We start from the raw sequence: 14,915 nt of genomic DNA on the forward strand, positions 1-14,915 counted from the left end.
TTACCTACTGATATTTAGCATTTACTTTCTGAAAAGCAATTAGATAGATTCTGCTGTGCAAAACGATGCCATGAAGAGCTGATAGTGTAAAATTCAATTGTTCAGTTCCCAAATCTCTCGCCGCTCGAAGACGCACTGATATCTCACTCTCTCAGGTCTTCTTCATTCAGCTAGTCCTCGGTGTTTCACCTCCTGACACTGGAACTCCTTGCGTCCTTATTTGCAGGTAAACACCTCCGTCCTCTCACTGCACGTGTTGCATTTGACGAAGCAGCACCACTGGAACTTACAGTTGCACTGCCACACTTTGGTGTACTGGTGTGTGTTGTAGCCGCGACCGCAGCACATGAGGTCGCACCCATCCGTATGCGGGGAGGTGCGGTTGCACAGGCGTCCCTGGGTTCCCACACTCCCTGTGGCTGTGTCCTCCTCGCAGTAGTTGGGTGACCTCTCTATGTAAACAAGGTCTGTCTCCATGGGCTTGCGATAGCCCTGAGTCTGCTTTACCTTGAGGTGGGTGGGCTGACGTAGCCGGTTAGCCCGGACTACCTCCACATGCACAGCTTCGTTGTACTTATCCTTGAGTACATAGCCAATCTCACGGAACTTTGGAAGTGTCGTCCAGCAGGTCTTGGTGGTGCAGGAGCCAGACACGCCGTGACACTTGCACTCTAGCTTCATCCTTTCTTCTAAAACCTACAGAGTGATAGAACAAACAACACGTATTATTTATAGTCGGATATATCCAAAAAAATATGCCTACTCTTAGTAACTGGCACGCAAACTACCAACAAACATGAATCTGATTTATTACAAATGGATTCTTTTTCTTGTATCTTATCACCCAACTTTACACTCTCACTTGTCTCATGTATCCATGAAAACAAGAAGTAATTTCATTTAGTCACTGATACTTCTGGTAAGTGATGATAGTCCTAATGACTTGTTGCCACAGGCACTGATCCTGACTTATCCAGCTGATCTCTGTGAAATAGACTAATCCATGTTATATAGTTTTATCATTTTCAGCCAAGGATTGCATGCAGTAGCATGTTCTGAAAAGAGAGGAAGTTGTGTTCATTGGTAATTTTCCATCCTGTAATTTTCTCTATCTTCTCTAAACCACATCAGTGGAAGAGAAAAATAAACACGCAGTCGTCAGCCAACTCGGATGACTCGAAGCTGTAAAGACATTACATGTGCATTTTTAAACCAGCAAGATTATTAAATTATTATTTCACAACTGGACAGGACATTTAATGATGATTTGACTCCTAAAACAACGTACAACTACAAAAACTAAATCATCTGACCAAATGAATGGCAGGGAAAAAAGGTTAAATAAGATAATGTAAGCTTTACTAATTTACATTAAGAGGATTTTCCTCCTCCAGACCCGGAACTAAGAAAGTCTCCCCTCCAATCCTGGAGCATATGGTGAGTATTGTATACTGTTTGACCACATTTAAGTGTGGGTCTTTTGCTCATTGAGACTAAAAACTTCATGAAACGAAAAGCCTAAAAACTCTGAAAAATGATTACTTAACACATATTAAATAGGCCTGACAACAGTCCTCTGTACCCGGTACCTCTGACTTGTCAAGCAAAGCATGTCTTTGTTGTACAAGATGTTGGTTGCTTGTGCAGTTTTTTCCTGGCTCCTGGACTTTCCAGAGGCACAAGTCATCCTGCTTCTATCCAGTACTTCTATGCGTACACAAGTGACGTACCATATCTCTTTCAGTCCTGTCTGTGCACACATGTGATCACAGTTTCCCATTTTAGGACACTTGATTGAAAAAACATGAGTCCCCCTGACTACATAAAAGCTGGGGTCAGCTGTCAGTTTTGCCGCAGATGTTGATTCAGAGTGAAGATTTCCAAAAATGCACAGCACAAAAACCACAAGGAATGCCTGGCATAAGGAGTCTGACAGATGCATGGAAACATTTACTTAAACTCTGTCCATCAAAGCCTCTGATCTGTTACTGATTAGTCCAATATGACCAGATTCCCATCTAAAGATTGCTTGTCAAACTACCCCCCCCCCCCCCCCCCCCCCCCCCCCCCCTGCAAGATTTAAGGGATGTGGTGTTTCAGTGGGTGTTCTCTTACATTCGGTTTGGTCACAGAATCTAATCTTGTAATTATAGTCTTCTGTTTAGATGATGGCTCATATCAGTGATTGCGAAAACAAAATCTCAGCTGCATCCCTTTTACAGCATGCTTCCTTCTCTCATTAGGATCAGGACAACTTTTTTTTTTTTCAGATCATTTGCTGCAGATTTATGAGTAATGGGACACTTTTATTCATAATTTTGAGGCCTACAACACCATATTAAACTTTAACTGGCTTTTTAGAAAAAAAAGTCTGTAATTTATATTGAAGTGTAGCAGGGAGCGCAGAGCTTCTTGTCACACCTTTGAAAGTAGGTGGATATTGTGATAAACCAGAGGAAACTTAATAGACATGGATCTATTTTGAATTGTCAGGAGAGCAGGAGATTCTTCCAGCTAAATTACAGCAATTAAAGCTGGGGTTGGTAATGTTGGGGAGCTAGCAAGATATGAAAGTGGCACCCTGTCTTGGCTCCTCCCCCTCTGATTTTGCTCCTTGCGTGATCCAGGCTTTTTTATTCGCGGCTTTTTCCACCAACGTTTCTCTCCTTCTCAGCTGTTTAGCGGGAGGAGGTAAATAACCGAACCAGGTCGGGAGAATTATGTCCTGCATTTTCTCAGCCATGTCTGCCTTCCGAGTTTCTTCTTCACTACTTTGTATTTGCATCCTAACGGTCTATATATATGCTGGGCGTAGCTATCAGGTATGCGCTGCAGGAGGAGAAAAAGCTTACAAAATATTAGAAATGAGCAATTTCAATTCAGCCCGAATGTTTCGATTGGTTAGAGTTTTTACAGATTTACAGTAAACTGAGGGGTCTAACTATAGTTTTTAATTGTTCATGATTATGAAATGTTTAGACTACTATCAGGACGAGGAACCACTTCACCCAGAGTAAAAGAAATTGAAGAAATTGTAGCAAGATTACCTACCCCAGCTTTAACAATTAGCAGCCAATACTGTCACATAGAGAGGAAAATACAACCGTCATCTTGTAGGCTTTACGTATTGCAGGAAAAAGCTTAATTAAAATTCAGTAGTTGTGTTTGAAAAAAATTAAGCCCAACCTTTGACACTTAGCAGAAAAAACAGAAGTAATGATTTTCTGAACGATGTCATGAGTGTCTCACATTGTTGTGAAAGAAAATTTAGCAAATTCCTCTTTTTTTTTTTACAAAGTTGCTTCTATCAAGTTGACCTCTTTTTAGGTTACATTTTTAGGTTTCATTCAGGTTGATAACTGGACTGACTGGACCCGTGCATTGTCAAGTTGCATGATTCAGTTGGGTCAAATTTCAACTTGACGCTTTGGTACTTTGGTACAACCTGAGACTTGCAGAATCCGTAGCTCTTAGGTGTGATATCTAATCTTGGGGAACTGTCTTAAAAGAATTCCATTTCTGAATAATGTAATAAAATAAGGAAAATGGCCTTGTAACTTTTCCAAAATAGAATGATGGCATTGTTTACTTCTTTGTAGTCCTATCAGATTTCTTTCTGCTTTTACAATCTATTAATACACACCTAGGGCATTCAGGCATGTATTAACTAAACACACCCTTAAGCTCATAGTAATTAAGAAGGTAAGTATTTAGTTTTGAACTAATCAGAATTTTGGGCTGGTTTTGGATAAATGATTAAGCACAATGCAGGTTATCTGATCTGCAAACGACTCCAACTGACTGTGCATGTGTGTGTGTGTGTGTATGTGTCATCAAACACACTCTGAGATGGTTAAAATGAATAATTAACACGTGTTAGTTTTCTAGGTCTGGAGTGAGAACAGGAACGGTGCCAACTCTGACATACCAACATGCCAGCACCCTGGCATGCAGCACAGACCCTATCAGTCTGCTGTGTTAACACCGGCATTGTTGGCCTGCTTTCACACCATGAATAGATGCAGTCAAATGGCAGTGACATGTTTTGGTATTGTGCAGACAACTGCAATAATATCCTGGTCCCTGACTTTACACTTCATAATTCCATGAAAGGAACTGGAAAGGAGGAATGGCAGTCCTCCATCTGGCAACCACTGGCCAGGCTCCATGTTCCCAGTGGACAATATAAAGCCCAAGTTATTAATGAGATCCATTCGTCAGCATACCATCATCTGTTTTATTTACTTCTCACACATTAACTTTCTTTCTGTTCTTCATGGTTGTTCTGAGAGAACTAATGGCAAACAAACATGTCCATTATGAAGTTTGCCAACACACTCTCACGTAAATAAAAGACACAGTCCCAAGATTAAAAAAATAATAATAATGACTGACTCGAGCAAAACAAGCTGCTGAAAGGTTAACGGGGTGATCAATGACTCAACATCTTGATCAGTCACAGTTGTCCATCACATGACAGTGCAACTTTTACTTTTTTTTTTTTTTTTTTTTTTTTTATCTAGGACTGTTCTTGGGTTTCTTTATTAAAAAAAAACCCCAAAAAAACAACCACACCCACCTCTGCAACTATTAACGGAAACACAATTGCTCTGCATATTGAAGATGGAAATTATTTGACGTTATCTAGAACTAATAACTGACTTAAAACATAATTCTGCTGTTTGATTTTTGCTTAACTACTATTTTCCGGCTTATTTTTAGTTCACTTCAACTTTCTTGTGTTCCACCTCTTCAGCACACTGATTAAACATTCACTTTTTGCATCTGTTGCTCTTTTGTGTACCTTTTTTATTTAGGAAATACATTTCTCCCAGTTCACCAGCTTCCTTTTTGCATTAGCAATTAGTGTTTCAGTTGTGTTGCACACGGGCCTCTGCTACCATTTATTGCCAAGTACAAATTACTGAGTAAATCTCAGGCTCTTCCGAAGAAGTTTGTGATCGCAGGACAGGCTGCTGTGGATTCTTCTCAAGCAGAGTCCCTGCCAAATAAAAATGAGCTTGAAATAATAGCAACAAGCTCACCAAAGCAACTCTGCAATATGAAGGTAAAAGGAGTTTAATCTGATTATCTGATTATCATTTTTATACAAGCTGAAAATGAAAATGTCTGTTCTTAAAATGCTTATAATAATCCATCTTTGTACCAAAAAATTTATATTAATAAAGTTAGACTCAGATACTGAACTTCCTCTGGTGTTGCATTCTCATTCATTTTCATTTATTGACACCATTACTTTGTTTAAGAAGACTCAACCTCAAATCTAACTTTCTTGGAAGATATGCAGCAACCCATGAACATCTGTGCCCTTTTTTTTTTACCTTTCTGCCTGCCTCGTTGTTATGCAAGTTCATCAGGCGACGGGAAGTCTTTTTAATCTCACGAGCATCCACGAAGCGCCGTGAGAACTCGATGCCATACTTGATGTCGGCCGAGCAGCCTCCCCATTTCCAGCCTTCTTCCTGATTGTAATATCCCTGCTTTTCCCGGTCGCAGCCGCACTGGCTCAAGTTGCCTTGGCTGCATGCAGCTGTGATAGCGTGAGCCACCCCCGCTGCTGTGATGGCATAGGTGAATGCTGCTTCCCGACTGCCTGAAGTAGAGAAAAAACAGGTGGGTTTTTTTCTTTTTAAGAACAAAAAATTAAATTAGAAAGCTTGATAGATGTGGATGAACCAAACACAACTTTTCTTTGTGTTGTTTCTGCATCTTCAGTCTCAACACCAAATAGTTCTGAATGTTACTTTCTTTTAAACAGCGTAAATATTCTGAATCCGGCACGCCCTCTTGATAAGTCACAAATTTATCTTCCCTTTTCCAAACAGCTTCCCTCTTGTACCTTGGTAGAAATGTGGTCTTATTTCCGACCGCAAAATCCTTGGACCCAGCCTGTAAGAGTGCAGTGCTGGAATTCCAGAGTGAGGAGAGCTGGTCTAGGTGCTGTCCAAAGTGCTGAATTCCTCTGCAGGAGCACCTTGTAGCTGCTGCCCACACTTCACACAGCTGGGGTCTGCAGGTCTCCCTGTCTCATTTGTACCAACCACTGACAAGAAAGGAAATACTCCATGATGTCTGAGCAAGACACTACAATGAGTTTTGCAGCATTGGATGAAAAAGACAACTTCAGCAGCTACATCTAGTTGTGTTTATAATCAATATGTTTATTTCTGTGTGGATCTCTTGTTAACCCAGCTGTTTTCATTGGCCCGTCGAACCCTCTTACAGACAGTTTTCTTGACTGTTTATGACTTGAGAAAACACTGTGGTTGTTTAGTCTAAAATACGCTTTCATGATTCTGAAGAAATTTATTAAAAAAAACTTTATACTGCAGTAAAAGCAGCAACTTAGGCAAAATTTAATCTCAGCCAGGGGCCATTTAATGTGGAGTTCACATGTAGGTCCTGTGTCTGCTTGAGCGTGCTCACGATGGTCTGGTTTAACAGGTGATTCTGGACAGATGTGCATCCAGGGCATGCTCTGTGATGGGCTGGTGATCACTTTAGAGTGTACACTGCCTCAGACTTTTTGACAGCTCAGTTAGGATCCAGATCACTGCAACCTTTACGAGAATGAACCAGACATGTGGAAAGAACTCGATGCAACATTTTGTCAAAATAATAGTGTTAATTTTTAACATCATTTTCCTTTCCAAAATGTGAACTCCACACATTTTGAACGGGCGTAATACATTTTTAGCAGCATGAAGTAGAATATTTTGGATGTTTGTCCTTCATAATTTATTAATGTAACCACTGTATTTAAATTTGGGGCTGATTAATTGTTTCAACACTGAAATAAGATATGCAGACTATGTGTTGTTATTACACATGTCTGGGGCATATATGTGATGAATTTTCAGATGAAAAAGAAGTAGAGGGAAACAGATTTAGCCACAAGGATGATGACAACAGCCATACTACACTATTGCTTTCCCTTCCCAAATATCTCAGAGCCCTCTACTATTCTCCTGATGTCTCTGACTTAAAAGGCCTCTCCTGGTCTAAAGAAGGCTGTGGGTTATTACAACCCTGCTCTCCCTTCAAGTGGCAGTAATCTGGAAGGGGCCAAACATCAGAAACAAGGCTAACCACAGAGTGTTTCAAGGGGCCTTTCAGCCTTTAGAGAGGAATGTTTTCTAAGTCTTTTGATGTGTGTTGTGTAATGTACTCAGTTGCAATTATTGGAATCTCTCTAGGTAATATGTGTTATTTTTTCCCGTACTTCAGAGACCCAAAAGCCCCTTGATAATTTATCATTTCTGTAATGGTTTTCAGCAGAACAGCTTAGAGGCTTTGTCCAATAACTCAAACATATATATATATATATATATATATATATATATATATATATATATATATATATATATATATATATATATATATATATATTTATATATATATGTATATATATATGTATATATATATATATATATATATATATATATATATATATATATATATATATATATATATATTTATATATATGTATATATATGTATATACATATATAACATAACCAGCCAAGTCCAGACCAACTGTTTTACATTTTGTGCATAACAAGCTCAAACATGTCAGATGCTGTCATCAGATTGGAGTTCTAATACATAAAACATTTATAGAACCAAGAGAAATTAGATTCATTCTGGTAAAACACTAATGTAAGAATAAAGTGACAAATACAGTGCAATATCTTTCAATGCTGTTAATATATAATCATTCAGAAGATGCATTTAAAATTATGTCCAGCATGAACAGAACCTTTATCCAAAAATGATCAAATAATGGAAAAGTTTGCGTTACATCTATAAAGATGACGTCAAAACTGAAATGGACTCAAAGTCAAAATGTATTAAACATAATAGATAAATACATGTATAAGTATAATTGAACAGTAATAGGAAAAAGTAGCACTGAAGCAGATGCATATGTTGCTGAGGCCAAATGTTATTTGTGTTGACTCTATGGCTCATAACATACTAAATTCAACTATACTTGAAGACCTTTGTCATCAGATCAGGCCTTCATTAATTCTCACCTTGTTGTGGGAAATGGTTCACCAGACAGTGTGTATATACATGCTACATTACCATCCATCTAACCATCCATCAATCCATCCATCCATCCAAACATCCATCCATCCACCATCCATTGATCCATCCATCATCCAATGATCCATCCATCCATCCATCATCCATCCATCCATCCATCCATCACCCATTGATCCATCTATCATCCATTAATGCATCCATCCATCCGTCCATCCATCCATCCATCATCCATCCATCCATCCATTGATCCATCCAGCATCCATTGATCCATTCATCCATCCATTCATCCATCCATTAATGCATACATTCATCCGTCCATTCATCCATCATCATCCATCCATCCCTCCATTAATCCATCCATCCATCATCATCCATCCATACCTCCATTAATCCATCCATCCATCCATCCATTGATCCACCTATCCATCATTTATTGATCCATCCATTGATCCATTCATCCATCCATCCATCCATCCATCCATCCGTCCATCTAATTACATGATATAATTTGTATAATCTGCTTCAAATACTATAGCCATCTGTGGCTACTAATGATTTGACAAGAATTTTACCAAAAGAAATAATAAAAGCTGGAGTACCACAAGGTTCCATTTTTAGACCCATTGCTGCTATTCTGTATATAAATTATCTCTCCTTGGTATGTGAAGAGGGTACAAAAATTCTGATGTATGCAGAAAATAGAGTCATTTATACACATGGAAAAGATGCAACTATGTCTTTAACTAACAAACATATCCACAAGGACGATCCTAGAACAGATGTAAAGAGAGAAAATATATGGCATGCAGTTGAGTTCAAATAACTGGGCATTATGCTAGATCCGAGGTTCTGTTTCAAAAAACCATATAAAGCGGATGACTAGCACACTGAAATGCACTACCATCCAAAAGTTAGAATACATTTACAAATAAGATTTAATAGAAAATGGCAAAGACAGATTTACCTATTGGACTTAACTGCAAACTTTGTCGAAACTTTTGACAAAGCTGTATTGTCTTGCAAATTTCAAGTGAATTGTAAACTAGCTTGTATTGGAGGCATCTAAACTCTTTTTAAACACAATGATTTAACACATTTCTCCTATTGTATCTCATGGTGATATTATACAAATATGATGACTTTGTAGCCCATCTAGTCACTGTGCAAACAAGCTCCTAAAATTCTGGATAAGAAAAAAAGACAGTATCACTGTTGTCATATACATATCAGGCATAAAATGCTAAGTTCTAAAACTATAACATTTACAGATGTATGTTTTGTTTTTAAAATCATGCATGACACTCCACCTCCACCACTTAAGGCAGGGATGTCCAGCCAGTCCTTAAAGCTGGGGTAGGTAATGTTGAAAAAGCTAGCAAGATCTGAAAGTGGCAACCTGTCTTGGCTCCTCCCCCTTTGGTTTTGCTCCTTGCATGAACCAAGGCTTTTTTCTTACCTCCGCCAAGGAGGTCATGTTTTTAACCAGCATTTATCTGTCTGTGTTCAAGATAACTCAATAAGTTATTGACAGATTTTAAGTAAATTTTCAAGAGTTTTTGGAGATGTAAAAAGGAAGAACAGATTTAATTTTGGTGGTCTGGATCACCGTTTGGATCCAGGAATTTTTTAAAAGTCTTGGCAGAGGTTTGTGATCTCCGAGTGCTTTTATTGTTTCCAGCTTTTTCCACTAATGATTTTCTCTTTCACGTCTGTTTAGCGCAAAGAGGCAAATAAACCGGGTTGGGAAATCCTTGCTGCATTTTCCCAGCCATGAAGAAGCTTACAAAATATAAGAAATTAACAATTTCAATTCGGTCCAAACGTTTTCATTGCTCAGAGTTCTTACAGATTTACAGTAAACTGAGAGGTCTAACTATATTTTTTATTGTTCATGATTACAAAATGTACAGACTACTATCAGGGCGAAGAACCACTTCACCCAGAGTAAAAAAACTCATGTCTCTGAGCAAGATTACCTACCCCAACTTTAAGGGCACTTCATAGTGCTGTTGGAATTATTTAATTTGAGGAAGGTGTGTTGAAGCAGGGAAACATTAAAAACCTGCAGGACTACGACTGTCAAAGATGTATTTGGACACCCCTTTATAGGATCTTTGTTCATGATACGTTTGCACAAATAAACAGAGAAGCAAGAACTACATCTAGATGTCATAGTAGCATTGCGAAATCTAACCAGGGCTTTAGCACAATCAGCTTTTTCTCATATAGCTATAAAGGAATGAAGCAGACTTGAAAACCAGCACATATAATAGAATTTTCTTTAGCGAGACAAAAGTTACATTTTAAGAAATTCAAACAGTACTAAATGTTTTGATGTACTTCATTGTATCATTATGTTTTGGTTGTTAGTCAACACTTAATTTTGAGTCTTTGCTGAGAGTAAATTTTTATCTATTTTTGCTACAATTCATTTGCCCCTGTATCTGTTTGTTTGTTTTTTTTTAATCATTTTTTATTTTTATGTTTTAAGAATAATAATAAAAAATTATTATTTGCGAGAAAGCTTTAATCTTATGTAATGCATCTCTTGTCAGTCTGGTCTGAGTTTGATGTTTTACTACTATATGCACGGTCCAAACTATTAAAATAAAATACAAAAATAAGAATAAAACATAACTTATATACTGTTCCCTTTGTGCAATAAATTGCAAGTACATTTTTATCTTAAAATGCGTCTAATTTACCCATTGCTAAATTTACTTAATTTATGCAGCTGTTTGCAGCTGTTTTTCATTTTATTTCCTCTTCATAGGGACATTTACACTTTAATTCTGGTCTCATGGGTATTTTCTGAACTCTCTGAGATGTTTTCACCCAAACCACTGTTAATTTCCTATCCTGGAACTGGCACTCTTCAGCTAATACCATAGCCACGGTTTTGCCCAAGAGGACTGACTCACAACCACTTGCTTTTTTGGTTAACAGCAGTCCTGTGCCCCACCAGCTTGTGGTAACATTCTGCTGCCCCCACCTCACACACACACACACACACACACACACACACACACACACACATACATGCACATGCACAAGGGTTGGTGCATGAATGTAAAGTACATGCCTTCATACACATGCAATGTTCTCTGACTGGCCACATAATAAATACACACTACACACTTAGACTCACACTACCCACACACATTTACTGTTAAAAACATGGTTGCACATAGATGCACAAACAGAGCATCACAGTAATGTTTAAAACAGGATAAAGTCAGTTTCCAGAGAAAGGGTGCATCCTCCAGCCATAGATGCAATTCCATTTCTAAGCCCATTCAGTTGTGTTGTTCAGGGGGAAAATGATGTGTGCAGGGCCTTTAATGGTCTTTACCCCCTGGTAGGTCTGCCACTGCCAAGACTCTGTCTGTTCATAACACAAATCAGTTACACTGGCCACAGTAATCAAGATAATTTCATTATTTGCACAATTAACCAAAGAAGTTGAGTAAAACCAGATTTTTTTACACTCAGACACATTTATATGGAGCATTTTTACCTCTTATGGCAACACTGTCCAAATCAAACTTATTTGTAGGATGAAGTTAAATGTATGCATTTGAAATTAGTGAGTACAAAAGAAAGCATTAACAAGCGGTGACAGAAATTAATGTTGTGCACAAAATAAATGCATCCATAAAGACAGAATCAGGTGATCCTGATGCAGATTATCTGTGTGCAAAATCACTGTAATGAATTGTTCATCTGCTTTTTTAAAATATGTAAAATAGGATCTTCAGAGAGGAACAGTCGTGAATTTGGCTAAATCTGAGGAGGAAAAGCACCCACAAGAAAAGCAAAAAAAAAAAAAAAAAATCCCTAAAGAGGCTGGCCCCAGAGTTCTGACAGCCCTCCAGGAGGAACCACCCTGGGATAGCCTCACTAGCTGCCAGTGGAAAATTGGAGTGACCAGAAAAACCTCAATGAATTTGGAAACATCCAGTAGAGAAGAATAGGGGAAATATTAAACCAGATGTCTAATGGAGTTTAGTGGCAAGTGTCTACTCCTCTGGCCAAGAAAGAATGCAAGCGGAAGATCAGCTTCACTTCACTCGGGAAAGGTACAGGAGCTCACAAACAACAAACAATTCTGTTTTATCCCTGTGCAAAAAGCTAAAACAATGTTCTGAAGGGTACCAAATCAGTATGTCTTGGCCTTCACTTTAACTGACCGCATCACTTTGGACACTGGCCTCAGCAGTGATGCCTGCTGTGTCTTTCGCCCATCTACCGGAACTTAGACACAAAAAGAAATCTCTGGATGTAGTGGCTCTCCACTAAAATGGCAATCTGTCTTTAGAAAAAGAGGCAAGCACACTGCTAGCCAACATTCACATGACACAGCACAGCAGATTTACAACCAACAATACTATGCAGGCAGTGCTGGTATAGTATAGGCTAGATGATGTAGTAACACAGCCGCTGACCTCAACAGGCCTTGGTTTTTTCACTGATCACAGACCATGGTTAGGCTATGTTGCTGACAGGAGAGGAAAAGGAAAATGATATACTGACCGGACTTGGACAAAGCACTGGCTGTGGAGGCTATAGCTCTATCCAAAAGCAAGTCTCATGGTCAGTTTTGTTGTGTTTCTGTCTTGAGATAGATTCTTGCAAACATACTGGAGAGATGTGTTCTTTTTTTTTTTAGCCAGAGAAACAAAAGCAGCTCCACAACATTCCAAGCTTTCACTTCCAACTACTGGCTACACTAATTACTGACTAATAAACTGTTAGGTTTACTTGGTGACATTTTCTTTTCTTAGTCTTACTCGTTTGTTTGGGCACTAAAAAGTTTCTTAGAACCAGAAACACATTCCTTCTTTCTTTTGCAGCATAGTTGGCCATGAAACTTGATTCCTATTGTGACTATTCAGGTTGCACAAGCACAAAGGAAGGTGTGCAGCCTAAGCGAGCAGCAGTGAAGCATGCAAACACCGAACATTAAGTACACAGATCTGACTTAATGACTGCAAAGGTGAGGAAATCCAGTAATAAGAATGCAAGCCTTGAAAACACAGGGAAAAAAAAGGCAGGGTAACACTTTAATGTACAAATGCCAAAATGCACACACTCACAAACACACACTAGGACCAGAAAAGTCCAGCAGAGAGACTGCAATGTCTCTCCACACCAGTCAAGCCTGTTGGTAGTGGGGCATTGAAGGGGAAAGCTTTTTAAAGTCCACTCATCCCGGGCATGCACTCACACCCCAGGGAACACGGCAGGGTTGGATTGCATAAGAAATGACATCTCAACCACACAGCTACACACTTGAGTTTAAAGCATCCTATCCATTCAGCACAAGAACATCCTGTCACAGAGAAATGGCACCACAGTGAACAAAGGGAAAAGTGTCACCTGCTGGTGGTCAGGAGTCTTTACACTTGTGGTGATGTTGACTGACAAAGTACAACCTTCTTTTTTATCCTCTCCAAATGCCACGGCTGTCTAAAAACATACTCTCAACTTTAATGCTCTTAAAAAACAACTGTATTCCTCAAGTGGAAAATGAAGGCTACTCTTCTTGAGCGTTTCTGGACAAAATCACATTGGACATTTTAATACTTTAATGCACAACAGAGATTTTATTTTCACTCCTCATTTAAAATCAAATTCGAAAGCCAAGCAGATTGAAAAATACCAAAACAAAACATGAAGGCAGCAAATACCGAAAAAACCCTTTACGAAACAGCAGAGTTAATTTGATTATGATTATAAGTTCAACTGCGCTGCATAAAAACGGACAGTTGTTTTACATCAGAGATCATATAAAGTTATGATACTAAAAGGACTGAAAATAAGCTCTAACCAAGGCCAAGCCAACGCTGAAACTGTGTCTCCAGGGCCCCAAGGAAGGGGGTGGAAGCTGGAGGAAAACCCCTCGCTTTGTATACCAATCACTGAACTGACTAATGTGCTCTCTACTACTGTTTTCCGTTCCGCTTTATGTACCGTTGCTATGAACATATGCTCCCAGCAAATTATAGACAAAGTTGTGGTCCGTGAGGTTTGCAGCTCAAGGAATTAGCACAGCCGTGTTCCTGTACAATAAAATAATATTGTTTTACCAGAACTAGGCTACATATTCTCAGAGAACTCACATCATACAGTAGAGCAGGGGAAGTGACATGCTTTGGCACAGCTGCTCACTGTAGGATCCCGAGTTTGATTCCAGTCATAAGGAGGGCTTTGAGGAGTAAAGCTGAAACAATTATGAGAGTATTGAACGTTGCCGGTACCGTATTAAACACAGAATTGAAGTAAGCCGCCTCCCAGGCATAGAAAATTATTCTGGCAGAAGACATTTTTTAAAAGCATCCTTTTTTTTTTCTTCTCTGATCTCCCTGAGGTGGAGCTGAAGCTTTTTGAATGAGCACTCAGACTTGCTAAAACAAGCACAAATCCTTCTTTCCCGTCTTTCATCCTAATAATGAGACCGAATCAGGACCTCACCTGCTGTGCAAGGTAATCATCAAGTTCAAGCAAGGACAGCATTGAGGATTTTCCTCAATTTCAATCCTATTTGACTTTGTTTCATCTTAAATGCAAATATATTTACCAGGAGATAAACCAATACCACATGAAATAACTGAAGATATCATTATCCTCATCACTATAATCAGCAACTGAAGACATGCTTTCCTTCCTCATTACAAAAGAAAGTGCTGTACTTAATGTTTCCATATTTGCTGATGTTCATCACTCCCTAAAATAAAGCTCCAGGTTTCTTCACATCCTCTCGCTCTAAGCAGCATCTCTCTGCCCCAGACCCTCTCTGCCCTAACTCCTCCCCACTATGCACTCTTCACTCAGTAAGTGGGCCAG

At 38.9% G+C, this 14,915-nt stretch overlaps 1 protein-coding gene across 1 annotated transcript in view; it reads right to left on the reverse strand.

The window, feature by feature from the left end:
* Window positions 1-216: 216 nt before the first annotated feature.
* The window catches only part of wnt7bb (wingless-type MMTV integration site family, member 7Bb), a gene marked incomplete at both ends in the record, with an annotated part of 29,146 nt that continues 14,447 nt past the window's right edge, over window positions 217-14,915 (reverse strand). The window contains 2 exons of the mRNA XM_079259639.1: window positions 217-696; window positions 5,343-5,610. Of these exons, the coding sequence (XP_079115765.1) occupies window positions 217-696; window positions 5,343-5,610 (748 nt within the window). The remainder of the gene's footprint in view (window positions 697-5,342; window positions 5,611-14,915) is intronic.

Source organism: Telmatherina bonti (genome assembly GCF_933228915.1).
Source record: "Telmatherina bonti genome assembly, chromosome: 2".
Classification (NCBI taxonomy): Eukaryota; Metazoa; Chordata; class Actinopteri; order Atheriniformes; family Telmatherinidae; genus Telmatherina; species Telmatherina bonti.